The sequence below is a fragment of the Anomaloglossus baeobatrachus genome, chromosome 9, assembly GCF_048569485.1.
Source record: "Anomaloglossus baeobatrachus isolate aAnoBae1 chromosome 9, aAnoBae1.hap1, whole genome shotgun sequence".
In the NCBI taxonomy this organism is placed as follows: domain Eukaryota; kingdom Metazoa; phylum Chordata; class Amphibia; order Anura; family Aromobatidae; genus Anomaloglossus; species Anomaloglossus baeobatrachus.
Genome location: NC_134361.1, coordinates 181984445 through 182000694, shown reverse-complemented (window position 1 = coordinate 182000694; position 16250 = coordinate 181984445). Strand labels below are relative to the sequence as shown.

At 42.5% G+C, this 16250-nt stretch overlaps 1 protein-coding gene across 4 annotated transcripts in view; it reads right to left on the bottom strand.

Annotated features, from left to right (window-relative positions):
* TNC (tenascin C) overlaps positions 1-16250 on the bottom strand; it is a 193942-nt gene that overhangs the window by 28956 nt on the left and 148736 nt on the right. For all 4 annotated transcript variants that reach the window (XM_075324090.1, XM_075324091.1, XM_075324092.1 and 1 more), the window contains one exon: positions 6659-6810. In XM_075324090.1, coding sequence (XP_075180205.1) covers positions 6659-6810 — 152 coding nt within the window. The remainder of the gene's footprint in view (positions 1-6658; positions 6811-16250) is intronic.

The window sequence follows — 16250 nt, the reverse complement described above, 5'->3', positions numbered from 1 at the left end:
TGGTTATATAGATGGATAGATAGATTTATGGATAGATAGATAGCTAGATAAGACATAGATACTGTAGATCGATATTGAATATTTTTTGTTTATGAAACAAGTATCTTAATTTACTTTTAACTTTTAAGACACTATTTCATCTTGCCTCTGATCTTACAACCTTTTACGATGGTCTCCCATAACTCGCATCCTATAGGATTACTTTGACACATGATCTGGGCTTTTAAGTTGGGTACACACTGGCTGCATTTTTGTAATATTTCCCATAACATTTGTTTCTAAATCAGGTGTTACAAAAATGTTCACACTAAATTAGGGACTATATGTAGATACATACAACAGCTATATGTAATATATTACACTTGTCAATTTTATTCTTAAATATTTTAGAAATAAAAACTAGAAATCTGTTTGTGCTTTAAAATGTGATGTTGTAGCTCTTAAGGGGGCTTTACACGGTAGCGATATCGCTAGCAATTTGTAGCGATAGCGAGCGTGTAAGTACCCGCCCCCGTCGCGCATGCGATTGTTTGTGATCGCTGCCGTAGTGAATATTATCGCTACGGCAGCGTCACACATACTTACCTGGTCGGCGGCGTCGCTGTGATGCCGAACAATCCCTGCTTCAAGGGGGAGGGACGTAACATCCCGCCCACCTCCTTCCTTCCACATTGGGGCCGGCGGCATGTAAGGAGACGTTCCTCACTCCTGCGGTGTCACACATAGCGATGTGTGCTGCCGCATGAGCGATGAACCACCTGGATAAACAACCCTTTTTGTGATTTTTGAGTTTGGGACGACCTCTCCATGGTGAACGATTTTCACCATTTTTGAGGTCGCTTAAGGTCGCTGGTCAGTGTCACACGCTGCGATATCGTTAATGACGCCGGATGTGCGTCACTAAAAACTTGACCCCGACGACCAAACATTAACGATATCGTAGCGTGTAAAGCCCCCTTTATTGTCTCTGAAAATGTATATCTTTTCTAGATAGGTAAGAAATGTGAGACGCTAATATTGTTCATGGTACTCAAGTCTGAAGGTATGGATAGGTCGTAAACAGAGATGAGTAGACCTGTGAAAGTTCGGTTTGTCGGGATCAGCTGGACTTTAGGTAAAGTTTGGTTTGGGACCCGGGCTTGACCCGAACCCCAATGAAAGTCACTAATTGTGCAGCTTTTATCTCCCCCCACATACAGCCATAAACAGATGACTTCTGGGGGTGGAGGGACGGGGTTTTTCAATTTTATTTGTTTGGTGCACACTACATCCGATCACACTATTGTTATATCCCCAGTGGAAGCTGATCAAACACTGCAAGTGGCTGCACTGGGCTGAGGACCAAGTGTACCCGAGCACAGCGATGCTCACGGGAGTGGTGCTAGTTCATCTCTAGTCATAAATGTTTGATGGTTGATCTCTGAGATTCAAGTAGGATGTATTGTGTCTGGGGACAGCACCTTGGCTTCTTCATCGTGATAATCAATAGATTGTCATCGGTCAAACCTCGATCAAACATGGACAAGTCAACGTAATCTCTCAAAAAACTTCTTCATCTTCAGCTTCTTCATCTTCATCATCTCCATCTTCTTCATCTTCATCATCTTCATCACTTTCATCTTCATCATCTTAATCTTCTTCATCTTCATCATCTTCATTTTCATCATCTTCCACTTCATCTTCTTCTTCTCCCTTCTTCTTCCTTCTTTTTCTTTCTTCTTCTTTCTTCCTTCTTCTCTCTTCCTTCTTCGTTCTTCCTTCTTTTTTGTTCCTCTTCGTTTTTCCATCTTCTTCTTATTCCTTCTTTCTTTTTTTCTTCTTTTTTATTTTTTTCTTCTTTTCTTTCATTTTTTTATCCTATTTTTCTTCTTTTCTTTATTTTTTAATCTTTTTTTTCTTAAGCTTCTTCTATTATTATTATTATTATTATTATTATTATTATTATTATTATTATATTATTATTATATTGCTGTCATGACTTTAACATATTTTTGAAAAATACAAATAGGATTCTAGACTTTTACTTGGAAACTATATTGAATAAATTAAAATCTATTTTTGCGTTTTCAGTTTTTTGCCCTTCTGCTATTTCTGATTAGATGAGATCTACAGATGTGTCTAAACAAGCCAAGTGTTAGGTAAGAACTGACCTTCAAAGCTGAGAATCTAGACAGGTTGTGTACTGATCAACAAGAATTGATTAGGTGTGAAATGACTTGTGTTGATCAGTGTTACCTTTTCCTCTGTATTTTTAGAAGGACTGCGTTTCTCTGAACATTGGCACATATACTGCACAGTGGTGATTTCAGTATTCATGGGGATTTGGCCACTTAGTCGGTAAATTATTACTCTGAGGCTTTGACTCAACAAAGCAATTTTGCCAGAATCCTTGCGTAAATTGTTTTTCAAAGTTACATTTTTGCACAACTTGGAATTGTGCAATGTGTGACTTTTCCCGCGAGTTTCTCCCGGCTCTGTCAAAATGGGCAGGTTTGGGCTACACTGGAGCATGGCAGGGGCTATACTGGGACGCGGCAGGGGCTATACTGGGACGCGGCAGGGGCTATACTGGGACGCGGCAGGGGCTATACTGAGACGCGGCAGGGGCTACACTGGGGCGCGGCAGGAGCTACACTAGGGCGCAGCAGGGGCTACACTGGGGTGTGGCAGGGGCTACACTAGGACGCGGCAGGGGCTACACTGGGGCCCGGCAGGGGCTAAACTGGGGCCCGGCATGAGCTACACTGGGTTACGGCAGGGTCTACACTGGAGCGCGGCAGGGACTACACTGGGGCGCGGCAGGGGCTACACTGGGGCGCAGCAGGGGCTACACTGGGGCGCGGCAGGGGCTACACTGAGGCGCGGCAGGGGCTACACTGGGGCGTGGCAGGGGCTACACTGGGGCGCGGCAGGGGCTAGACTGGGGCGCGGCAGGGGCTACACTGGGGCGCGGCAGGGGCTACACTGGGGCGTGGCAGGGGCTACACTAGGACGCGGCAGGGGCTACATTGGGACGTGGCAGGGGCTACACTGGGGCGCGGCAGGGGCTACACTGGGGCGTGGCAGGGGTTACACTGGGGCCCGGCAGGGGCTATACTGGGACATGACAGGAGCTACACTGGATCATGGCAGGGTCTACACTGGGGCGCGGCAAGGACTACACTGGGGCGTGACAGGGGCTATACTGAGGTGCGGCAGGAGCTACACTGGGTCGCAGCAGGGGCTAAACTGAGGCGCGGCAGGAGCTATACTGGGGCGCGGCAGGGGCTACACTTGGGCGCGGCAGGGGCTACACTGGGGCGCGGCAGGGTCTACTCTGGGGCACGGCAGTGTCATGATGCCACAGCTTGCTTTACTTATGACGAGCCATGGTGTTCTTTAAACTAGAAATTTTACTCCAAATGGGGACTAGCGTAAGACAATTTTTGATGAATCAGGATCTATATATTCCTATAGATTAGACAGAATATAGAATTCCTAAAAAATAGGATGTGGGGCATGAGAGATAAGAAAAAAAAAAAAGTAACAGGGCTTTTTCTATCAAATCCAACCCTAATAGTAAATCATGTAATTTCTGTTTTTATAAAAGGAAATTAAAATGTGTAAATAAAAATGTTTGAATGAATGAATGACTGGTAGAACTGATTATTTTTTTTTTACTATTCCCGTTAACATGATCATTCCATAAACTAACCATTATCTGCTTATTTCTGTTATACTTTGAAGTGAATTTGTTATCTTAATTACCTATTTACATTTTTAAAGGGAATCTGTCATCATATTTTTGTTATTTAATCTAAAAGCAGCATAATATAGGGCAAGAGAGCCTGAATCCAGCGATGTGTCACTTATTGGGCTGTGTGCTGTCGTTTCAACGCTATCAGCATTTTATCAGCAGGAAATGAAGACGATCCGACTATGGCTCACCTGCAGCCCAGTCCAGCTGTTCTGTGTAACCCCGCCCCCACCACTGATTGGCGGCTTACTCATAATGCACAGTGTACACAGGAAGCCTCCAATCATCGTGTGGGTGGGGCAATAAACAGTTTAACTGTTAGCTCTACTACATCTACATCAGATAAAATAGGAGTTCTATGAAAACTGCACCAAGCAGCCCAATAAGTGATACATTGGTGGAATTAGGCTTTCTTGCTCTAAGTTATGCTGCTATTAGATTATACAGCAAAAAGCTGATGACAGATTCCTTTTAATCTGTCATGATCCAGGACCAGTATTCTCCACTCCAGAAATTCTCAGACCTGGCCTGGTCATGTTAGGGGTTAACTCCCATCAGCCTCGTTCTTGTTTCAGGAGACACTATATCTGGTCTCTGCACTTGCATTCCTGTGCTGGTTATAGTTTTGCTCTGCAGCCTGTGACTAGCTCTGGTTTAGTGTTTGATCTGACTCCAAGTTACCGTGCCCTGACCTGTACCTCCCCTGTTCGTCTCTCTCTCCCAGTCCCTGACATCCCTCTCCTGTCATTTGTTTACTCATCCTGGTTCATCCTCATTCCCATGTTTGTGTCTCCTCACCCTCCGGTTTTGTCTTCTGTTCCCTGTGTCCTTTGTGTTTCCCTTTGCATACCTGATCTCCCGGCATCCAACCTCGGTTCTGTTTTCTGACCTGATCTTGATCCTCCCTCTACCCAGACTTGACTTCCCGGCTTGACCCTGACTGCTTGACTACTCTATTGCCCCCTGGTGGAGGTACAGTGTTACTTTGATTTTCCTTCACTACTCTGCTGCCACCTCGTGGGAAATATGCTGTACTACGTCTTACCAGCCCTTTGTACAGTGTGACATAATCTAGATACAGTATAATGGATATTTTTGGCCTATTATAAATTCAAATAGAATCGCTGGAATCATATTCTCTGTCTCTACATAATGCTGCTCCCAGACTAGGTGGCAAAAACCTGATGACACATTCCGATTTCTCTCTTGCTGTCTGTCACGGACAAAGCTATTGCCTAATAAACAAATAGTCATCATGAGATGGAAGCAAGAATTTTTTTCTGTATTTGCAGTCATTAATCTCATTTGCCCCAATTAGCTGTTCTTAGGCACCAATATGTGACAAAGATACACATATCTGTTGAAAAGCTGATTAGTTGTACTTGAGTCTTTGGTTGTTTTTGGAAACTGTAGTTGTTTATACCGAATGAAATATCAAGGGAAGCTTAAAGAGAACCAACCATCAGGATTTTGATATATGAGGTGCAGGCAGTACCATACTGGCACTAAGAAGTTGAATCCAGGCATACTTGTTATAGAAAGACACGATACTTGGTTGCTGAAATATCTTTAAGCAAAGATGCAGAAATGTACTGCACCTTGATTGCCGTGTGCATCTGGGATGGGCCTTTGTGGCTAGAGTCCTTGGTTCATATTCCTCCTTCTGCGTCTTGTTTTGCATGCCCCTTTTCTTTATTTAAATATCATGCCGGGCCGCCAATGCTGCTATTGACGGCGCATGCGCATTGCCACAATAATTACATCTTCATTAAAATGGCGCTGGAGTTCGCACATGTACGTCATTTTATTGAAGACACTGTGTGGAAGACTATGAGTGGCATTGGCAAGTGCACAAACAAAAAACCACGCATGCACTGCCATTGCTGTTGGCGGCACGAGGCGGAGTCCATTCATGCGCGGACTGTGATCTCCGGCAGCATTTTATTGAAGGCACTGCGGAAAAAACTATGGGAGGCATCAGTTTATTTGAATTGCTTTTTTTACTATCTGCACACACACTACTGTCGCACAAAGTCTTTGCCACTTCAATAAAATAGCCCTAGAGATAGCGGTACGTGCATGCGCAGACTCCGGTACCATTTAATGAAGACATACAGTAGTTACTGACAATGCACATGCGATGCCAACAACAGCTATGGACGCGTGGCACAATATTTAAATAAAGAAAAGGGAGCATGCAATACAAGACACAGGAGGAGGAATATACACCAATGACCTGACCCACAAAGGCCCATTCCAGATGCACATGGCAATCACAGAGCAGGGCATGTCTAAAACTTTAATTACAGATATTTCAGCAACCAAGCATCCGATCTTTCTACAACAAGTATGGCTGGATTCAACTTCTTAGTGCCAGTATGGTACTGCCTTTACTTCATATAGCAAAATCCTGGTGGGGGTTCCCTTTAAGTTAGGCCACAGATCACGGTAGAGATCAATCAGTGATATATTGTTTTAACTTATGGCTTTGTGATCCTAGAAGACAGCTTTCACATTGCAACCATGAACGTCAAGTTCTTCAAAACAAAAAACATCTGAAATCCTTTATGTATGGACGGCTTTTATGTTTCTTACATTATTTCTATAGATAAGAAACATGCACGTAGGTCTTTAAACAGATATTGAAGGTCAAGTTTCTTATTATTGACTTGTATTTGGAATTTTTAGAACCCCTGGCTAAGATGTGCAAAAATTCCAAAGATTTTACACATTTCCAATTTGACAGGGAGAGCTATAGGATGGTGTTTTTCATACTCATCATACTTTTACCAGCATTACCATGAGAGAACAATGGACGTTAAAATGGACCCATTTCAATCATTGGGTTTTGAGTTGCTCGGATTAGGTTACATAAGTGGCTTTGTAATCCTACAGCAGAATTTAGTGATATTTGATACTTACGATCCATCCACCTCCATCAACAATCATGTCACAGTATACTTCCATAGGTTGTGACTTGTCACCATTTACATAAATAGTGTACATTCCTGATTCTGCCTCCCCATTGAGAATGGCCTGAGAACAGTCTTTAGGGAATTGATATAGAAGTCCAACTAGAATGAGAAAATGAAAGACGTGGATTAGAAACTTTGGTAAACATTAGAAACATCTTATAAGAGCCAACTCAATAGAAAAAAGTAGGTTCTAGCAAGGAACAAGATGTAATTATAAGAATATTTAAAGGAATTGTCCATGATTTAATAAACAAAAAAGGTCTAAAAAATAAAAATGAAAAGCTAAAGCAGACACTTCTCCAGTGGTCTCAGATGGTCTTTATTTACTTTGCTGTCATGGACCGTATACCCATGTGACCAAAACAGCTAATGAGTGGACTCTAAAGTGATCCGTACGTATAGAGCACAAGTATGCTCATATTTGTGATTGACTGCAGGAAACATGTTTCTACGGCTCATGGTGAATGCAGTATAGTATACAAAGACCAGTGGAAAGCACCAAAGCAGTCATTCTGGATAGTGATGAGCGAGCACTACCCTGCTTGGATGCTCAAGTCTCGTAACGAGCAGTTGGATGCTCAGATGGATGAGACTTGAGTGTCCCAGTATAATGGAAGTCAATGGGCATTTTTCCGGAAGAGTAGACTTGATTTTAACTTTGGTGCTTGGGTCGCACTCATTCGAGCATCCGACTGCTCCTAACTAGAGATGGGAAAACACTAAAGGGTGCTTTACACGCTGCGACATCGCTAGCGATTGCACAATGTCGCAAGCGATAGCACTCACCCCCGTCATTCGTGCTACATGTGGTGATCGCAGCCGCAGCAAATAATATCGCTTGGGCAGCGTCACACGCACATAATTGTTCTATGACGTTGCTGTTGCTGCCGAACAATCCCTCCTTCAAGGGGGAGGTGCGTTCGGCGTCACAGCGACGTCACAGTGGCATAACAAAACGGCCGTCCTAGCTGTCACACCCTGCAATGTCGCTAACGACGCCGGATGTGCGTCACAAACACCATGGCCCCAACGATATATCGTTACCGATGTTGCAGCATGTAAAGCACCCTTAAGACGCACAGGTTCTCGGTCCTCGCGTCGAGCAGGTGAGATGCTATCAAAGTGCTCAAACTTGAGTAACGAGTATAATGGAAGTCAATGATTGGGCAGTTTGGCTCTCCACTCACATTCAACTGGCTATAAAGAGAGCATTTACGGGAGGAGGAAGGGCAGGGTTTTTTTTGTATACACTACATTTGAAGACATTGATTCAGTGTGACCCATTCAGATTCTGCAAATGGCTCTCACTGGGGAGCCTACAAACATCATGCAGTGAAGCAAACCTGTCTTTTGTGGTTGTTGTTTTATAGATGACACATATGAGCACCCGCGATACTCCATTGAGCACCGTGAGTACCTGACCACCCCAATGCACGATTGAGTACCAAACAGTGGCAAGCATGCTTGCTGAACATTACTGCTGAATAGTTATGAGTGAGCACGACCATGTTCAGGTGCTCGGTACTCATAATGAACAGTTGGGTACTCAGATGGGCGCAACTCGGGTACCTGAATATAATTGAAGTAAATGAGGGACTGGATCATTTTTCTGCAAGATTTCCTGAAAAAATGCTTGAGTCCTCAATTAACTTCCATTGTACTCGGGTGCTGGAGTCACACCCATCCAAGCATCCAACTGCTCCCAACGAGTACTGAGCACCCGAGCATGGTAGTGCCCGCTCATCACTAGTGCTGAAGTTATGGGGATCTTAAAAGGTGAGTATTGGCATTTTTTCCTCAAATTCTCGATTGTTAAACAATTTTCTTAAAATTCTAGTCCCGCAAATTTACTGTCAAAATTCAGGAGACCACACAGGAAAAAATAGAGTGGGTTCATTCCCTACTGAGACATCCTATGAAGTTACCTTCGTACTTTGTAATAAGCCTTCATAGGGAATGAAACTCTAGTTTTTACCCATAAATCATTAAATTATCTGTTTTCCTTTATGAAACTATACAACAAAATCATAAAACTCACTAGAGGGAGCTGGCGGCATATGGAATTATATAGATAATTAGTGAACTCAACAGAAGTTGTTGAAATCTCTTCACATTACGGGAGTTTAGCTTCAGGGGGTGCAGACCAGAGATAGTTGGGGCACCTGGCACATAGTTATTAACATTTTTGCTGACAATTTAGGGAGATTTTAGTCCCAAGTTTGCATAGGATTGCCAATATTCCCATCATGGGACCATCAACTTAGAGGTTTTTGTGTAAACTTGTCCTGGGAAATCCATAAAATTTGCCGGGACTGTTTATGGATAATTGAGATGGCCTGGAAATCTGGGACTTTCGGTAACTAAGCTAGATCCTGCCACACTGAAAGGTACCAGTATTGTAAATGGCACATGGTAGAAAGGGGGCCATATTATAGATGGTGGTCCAGTTACTTCTAGTTACATTGCTGACATAGTCATCTCCTCATGGTGACAACAGTGGGCCATTGTTATGACTGTGTGGTGGGAAGCACCGGAAGCATTTTACTACTAGGCCCCTACCTTCTAGGACCCCATAAAGATTTTGTAGTTTATCTTAATGGAAACGACATCACTATCTCCTATTGGTGGCAATAAGTAACCAACACGCTTATGCTCACACAGATAGTGGGGCAGAGATTGCACTTAAATTCCCATGAAATCCATATCCTATGTACGTAAATGGTGTTTCTTCAACCTTGTTCACATGTAGAGCAAAATTTCTGCACAGATTTAGAGATGAGTGGATTATGTAAAACCTAAAGCTCAACTTTTATTTTATTTTTAATTTCATAAATGAATAGTACACATGACAAAAATAAACTTTGTAATGTATCTTATCAGAGAAATATGCTTCTTTCAGAATTGATCAGTCATTCATTATCAAAATTCTCAATTCTGAGGCAACATCTGTATTCAGTGAAGACTTTCCCATTACTGAGATAGGAGATAGCAGTTGGTGCTGATTAGATTCTATGCAGATAGAAGAGTGAGGAGGGGGCGGAGCTCTGCCTCTAGCTCCTCCCTCTTAATCTAACTCCTCCCTCTTTCTCTAGCTCCTCCCTTTGTCTCTAGATCCTCTCTCTGCCTCTAGCTCCTCCCTCTGTCTCTAGATCCTCTCTTTGCCTTTAGCTCCTCCCTTTGTCTCTAGTTTCTCTCTCTGCCTCTAGCTCCTCCCTATGACTCTAGCTCCTACCTCTAACTCTAGCTCTTCCCTATGTCTATAGCTCCTCCCTCTGCCTCTAGCTCCTCCCTTTGTCTTTAGATTCTCTCTCTGCCTCTAGCTCCTGCCTCTGTCTCTAGATCCTCTCTCTGCCTTTAGCTCCTCCCTTTGTCTCTAGCTCCTCTCTCTGCCTCTAGATCCTCTCTCTGCTTCAATCTCCTCTCTCTGCCTCAATCTCCTCTCTCTGCCTCTAGCTCCTACCTTTGATTCTAGCTCCTCCCTCTGTCTATAGCTCTTCCCTCTGCTTCTAGCTCTTTCCTCTGTTTCTAGCTCCTCTCTCTGCCTCTAGCTCCTACCTCTGAGTATTTCCTCCCTCTGCCTCTAGATCCTCATTTTGCCTCTAGGTACTCCCTCCTCCCGTCATCATAGAATCTCAGAAGAGGTGAGCTAGAAGTAGAGGGTGTGGAGCTTTGCCTCTAGCTCCTCCCTATGCCTCTAGTTACTCCCTCTTCCCATCATTATTGTATTTTTTGGTGAAGGGATGAGCTAGAGGCAGAGGGAGGAGCCAGAGGCAGAGGGAGGATCTAGAGGCAGAGGGAAGAGCTAGAGGCAGAGTTCCACCCCCTCCCTCTTCTATCTACAAAGAATCCTATCAGTAACAACTGCCATCTCCTATTTTTCTCTGATAAGATATTTTACAAAATTGCTTATTTTCATGTGCACTATTGATGTACAAAAAGATAAAAACAACAGTTACTCTTTAAATTTACCCTTTTACACATTGTTTCTTGGGAAATACAATTTGCAGAAAAGTTATTTGCAAACTTAATATTCCTTAATATGCTATGGGGTCTCTCCAGACCCTAGAGGATAATATCTTTAATATATAAAAATTAATAAAATCCTCCCACTCATGTCTCAGGCCCCTCGACATGTCACTGCTACTAGTCTGTTACATGTTGCACCTTCAAACCTAACTTGGCGACACTGAGATCCCCAAGGCCCTGGTCACAAGGCCGAGGTTTCCTGGGTTTGCTAGGCCCAGGAAGGTCCTACTCATGGTTATATTATACTCCGTGGTGTCACAGGTTGCAACCTGGGCCTAGCAAACCCAGAAGCCTCTGGCTAGTGACTGTGGCCCCGGGAACGTGAGCGCCGTTGACGCCGATGCTACAATGCGCCGAGGATCGGACAGATAGTGATGAGTAGCAGAGGAGCTGGAGAGGTGAATATAAGGGTTTTTATATATTTTTTAACTTTTTGATGGCCTTTTCTGGATCATTTTACCGAATCCGCGCAGATGCAAATTGCAAAAAATCTGCATTTTGGCAAAAGAAAACTTTTGTAAAATTGGGGTACAATTAAATTCAACCCAAATGTATTTACTCATCTCTATACTGGTTTATGGCTTTGGCTAAAAATACAGTGCCTTGCAAAAGTATTCAGCCCCCTTGAATTTTTCAACGTTTTCAAACATTTCAGGCTTCAAACATAAAGATAAAAATTTTAATTTTATGGTGAAGAATCAACAACAAGTGGGACACAATTGTGAAGGTGAACGATATTTATTGCTTATTTTAAACTTTTTTAAAAAATAATAAACTAAAAGTTGGGGCGTGCAATATTATTCGGCACCTTTAAGTTAATACTTTGTAGCGCCAACTTTTGCTGTGATTACAGCTGCAGTCGCTTGGGGTATGTGTCTATCAGTTTTGCACATCGAGAGACTGAAATTCTTGCCCATTCTTCCTTTGTAAACAGCTGGAGCTGAGTGAGGTTGGATGGAGAGTGTTTGTGAACAGCAATTTTCAGCTCTTTCCACAGATTCTCGATTGGGTTCAGGTCTGGACTGTGACTTGGCCATTCTAACACCTGGATACGTTTATTTGTGAACCATTCCATTGTAGATTTTGCTCCATGTTTTGGATCATTATCTTGTTGAAAGACAAATCTCCGTCCCAGTCTCAGGTCTTTTGCAGACTCCAACAGGTTTTCTTCAAGAATGGTCCTGTATTTGGCTCCATCCATCTTCCCATCAATTTTAACCATCTTCCCTGTCCCTGCTAAAGAAAAGCAGGCCCAAACCATGATGCTGCCACCACCATGTTTGACAGTGGGGATGGTTTGTTCAGGATGATGAGTTGTGTTGCTTTTATGTCAAACATATCGTTTGGTTGTGCCCAAATAGTTTGGTTTTGGTTTCATCTGACCAGAGCACCTTCTTCCACATGTTTGGTGTCTCCCAGGTGGCTTGTGCCAAACTTTAAATGACACTTTTTAAGGATATCTTTGAGAAATGGTTTTGTTTCTTGCCACTCTTCCATAAAGGCCAGATATGTGCTGTGTACGACTGATTGTTGTCCTATGGACAGACTCTCCCACCTCAGCTGTAGATCTCTACAGTTTATCCAGAGTGATCATGGGCCTCTTGGCTGCATCTCTGATCAGTCTTCTCCTTGTTTGAGATGAAATTTTTGAGGGACAGCCAGGTCTTGGTAGATTTGCAGTGGTATGATACTCCTTCCATTTCAATATGATCGCTTGCACAGTGCTTCTTGGGATGTTTACAGTTTTGTAACCAAATCCGGTTTAAACTTCTCCACAACAGTATCATGGACCTGCCTGTTGTGTTCCTTAGTCTTCATGATGCTCTTTGTGCTTTAAAGAGAACACTGAGACTATCACAGAGCAGGTGCATTTATACGGAGACTTCATTACACACTGGGGGCTTATATTTATCATCATCGGTCATTTAGGACAACATTGGATCATTCAGAGATCCTCAATTAACTTCTGGAGTGAGTTTGCTGCACTGAAAATAAAGGGGATGAATAATATTGCACGCCCCAATTTTCAGTTTTTTATTTTTCACAAAAGCTTAAATTAAGCAATAAATTTCGTTCAACTTCACAATTGTGTCCCACTTGTTGATTCTTCACCATAAAATTAAATTTTTTTACCTTTATGTTTGAAGCTGGAAATGTGGGAAAAGGTTGAAAAATTCAAGGGGGCCGAATACTTTCGCAAGGCACTGTAGTTTATGTCACTTATTGCAATACACAAAATTAATCAGCTGGGTGGGTAAAAACTATAATTGTCTTGGTCGCTGAAGGTATTTAGTCTACTTCTATATTTTTTATTTATGAGAACCGCTATATTTTATATAACTTTATCATATTAAACCCCCGTATCAACTAATCCGCTAAAAACTCCACATTGAATGACTCATATCCCACGTATGCAAAGAGTAAAAATACATCGGTGTTATTAAGGATTATAATATAATATATTCCTTAAATCCTCTGCTTTTTCTGCTGCACAGACGTCTCATTCATGGTCTTAGAAATCTGATTATGTATGTGATGGAAAACAAAAGGGTTCCAGTTCTAACACGACAGATATGATTGTTTCTATAAATATGGTATCTGTTAAGCCCGAGCTTTAAGGACAGGAAGAATGGAGAGTCTGCGGCTTCTGTGCGTAACCACAAACGTAAGGCGGCCAATAATAATTTGCTATAGGGAATAATGGATAACATCTCCATGTGTAAGTCCCGTCCTCAAAATCTTTGGCTTTCAAGCGTAGGTTGTTCCCTTTCCAGGATTAACTGTCTGCTTTAGATTTCGGAACGATGAAGCCACCAGCGTTGGGAGGACATCCTGTTCACTTGACGGCCAGCCAGGTCGAGGTAAGTAGCCCAAAACAAATTCTTCCGCTAGTCTGCAGCCCTTTGTAGTCCTTCGCTTCCAGCAGTTACTACTCTGGCTTCCCTCACTGTACGCGGATCCGTCCAAGCACATGTTTCCTTTCATATCTAAACTACTTTCCACTCAATATGTTGGAAACAGGTCAACGTTGGGTCAGACTGTACAAATTTATAGGACCTTGTATATAGTTTAGCCAATCGTGTATGTTACCGTTAACAAAATAGAGACCCCCCTTCCAAAAAAAATCCCATTTTCCCAAAACAATACGACAAAAAATATGCAATCCGAAAAAGCGCTGCATAATAGAGTCTACCTGGAAAGGACTGGTAAATCAAAGCTGTCATTGAAGTATACATTTTTCCCTAGTAGAAAGGTTTAATTTTCTGCTTGGAGGGGATGCAGAAAGCTTTTAATACAGCCTTGACATTTAAGGAGGTGGAAGCTGGAATAACGCTTGCATTATGGTTTTGTCAGCGTGACTACTTTTTTTTTTTTGTTCTGCTTTTAGTGTTGCAAATTATTTAGCTGTGCTTATTATATCGATCGGCTCTGTCAACTTCTGTGATGAAAATGCACGATCCGTTTCTCATTTCAAGGCTTATTTCAAGAAGTTACACATAGGGTTGTTTCTTATGAAAACCACCATAGGGAGAGGGGTAAAACATGTGAACATGTGGTGTTTAACTGCTTTGTACTCGTAACAATATCATAGAAGGGCTTTTGAAAAAGGAACGCTGGAATCTTGTCCGTTGCTCTTAACACCAACTCTACAAGAGTTGAGTAACATAAATACATCACACGAGACTCAACCAAAAAAAATATGTCTACAATACTGTCATTCTGTGTTCAGTTGTACACTTGCGGGGTGCCTCTACTGTGTCGGACTCTGTTCACATTAGGTCTCCTAGTTGCTCAGCCTGAGCCGGGCATCGGCTGATTCATTTCCACTGCTCCTCAGCCCTGCAGGAGTTAATTCTTTAGGATTTGTGTGCGGCTCTTGGAAGCAGGTTGCTAATTATAACCCACATCTGTCTGTTTCTTATTTAGGCTATGTGCGCATGCTGCGTTTTTTTGATGCCGCGTTTTTGTGTGTTTTTAGCCGCAAAAAATGCACAAAAATGCTCCCGCGGCAAAAACGCACCAGTAATAACACATTAGGTTTTAATGCATTCTGGTGCGTTTTTGTTCCTGCATTTTGCTGCGTTTTTCAAATGCATTGCATGGGTGAAAAAATGCAGAAAAGAATTGACATGTTGCATTTTTTGTCAGCTCAACAACACAGCTAAAAAAAAAGCACTGTGCGGACAGCAAAAATGAAAATTCATAGAATTTGCAGGGGAAGCAAAGTCATGCAGTTTTCTGACCAAAAACGCACCCGAAAAACGTGCAAAAACGCACTCTGTGCATGAGGCCTTAAGGTATGGGAGACTATGTTTCTAAGCCGATAGAAACTTCATCAAAGCTCTAGCTATTCCAGTCCTTCGTGGTGATCCAATTTTTGGTTGCTATTTTGAGTGGTTTCCCTGTCATACATTTATTTCTTTCCTATTTCTTTATTCCCCTGTACACATATTGTCTCTCCTTTGTGTTTGAGTGTAAGTTTCTGTTCTCCTTTGTCTGTGTTGTTTCTGTGGGATTTTGTTACTGTATTTACGGCCCACCCCAAGAGTGGGGGAGAGGGGGAATAAGATCAGAGCTCAGACAGGAGTTAGGGTCACGCTGGGGGCTCAGACTTTGCTACCATCAAGTGTACCCCTGAGATAAGAAACAGTGCAGAGTCTCTCAAGTCTGAAGACTAGTCTAGGAGCCCCTGTTCTGTTATTTCATACCCCATGACAAATGCAATAATCTCCATAAAAAAACCTCAAACAAAAAAATCTATAGAAAGTTAAAAAAAATAAAAAAAGCTAAAGTTCCAACCATGCTTCATACCAGAACGGAAAAATTCCAAATGAAGCTCGGTCACCTTTTCATTATGCTCCTTATAGGGTGGATAATTTTTCAACCAGTCCCCCACTGCCTTGTTTTATAATCTTGCACTGACAGAGGACAGGTTAAAAACTCCCAAAACATTGAATGATTGAGAGATATGGGCCACCCAGAAATTATCCCCCAGAGATAAGTCTTTGGTATGTTCTAGTTTTGTTTTAGTTACAAAATCTTATATGGAACCTCTTGAGCCATGAGCTACATGAATTCTATGCTGCCCTATTACTGTAAGATATGTTTTACTTGGAAATGCAGAAATAAAATATGGCAGCTTGAAAATGGGTTGGATAGAAGGTGAACTGTGTGGGAAGGTGGACAAGAGTCCACCAGGGTGTTCCGTAAAAGGAACCTATCACCAGACTTGGCAACTATAATCTGGTGCCACCACCAGTGAACTCTTATAAACAGCATTCTGGAATACTGTATATAAGAGCCCAGGTTACTCTCTATAACATAAAAAACACTGTTATTATACTCACGTAGGGGGTGGTCCAGTCCGATGGGCGTTGCTGCTCTCGGTCCAGCGCCTCCCCTCTGCTATATTCGCCGTCCTCCTTCGCAAGCCTGTGTGGATCATTGCGGTCCTAAGCAGGTGCACTATGATCTGCCATGTTTAGAGCAGAGCAAAGTAATGTAGTGTGCAA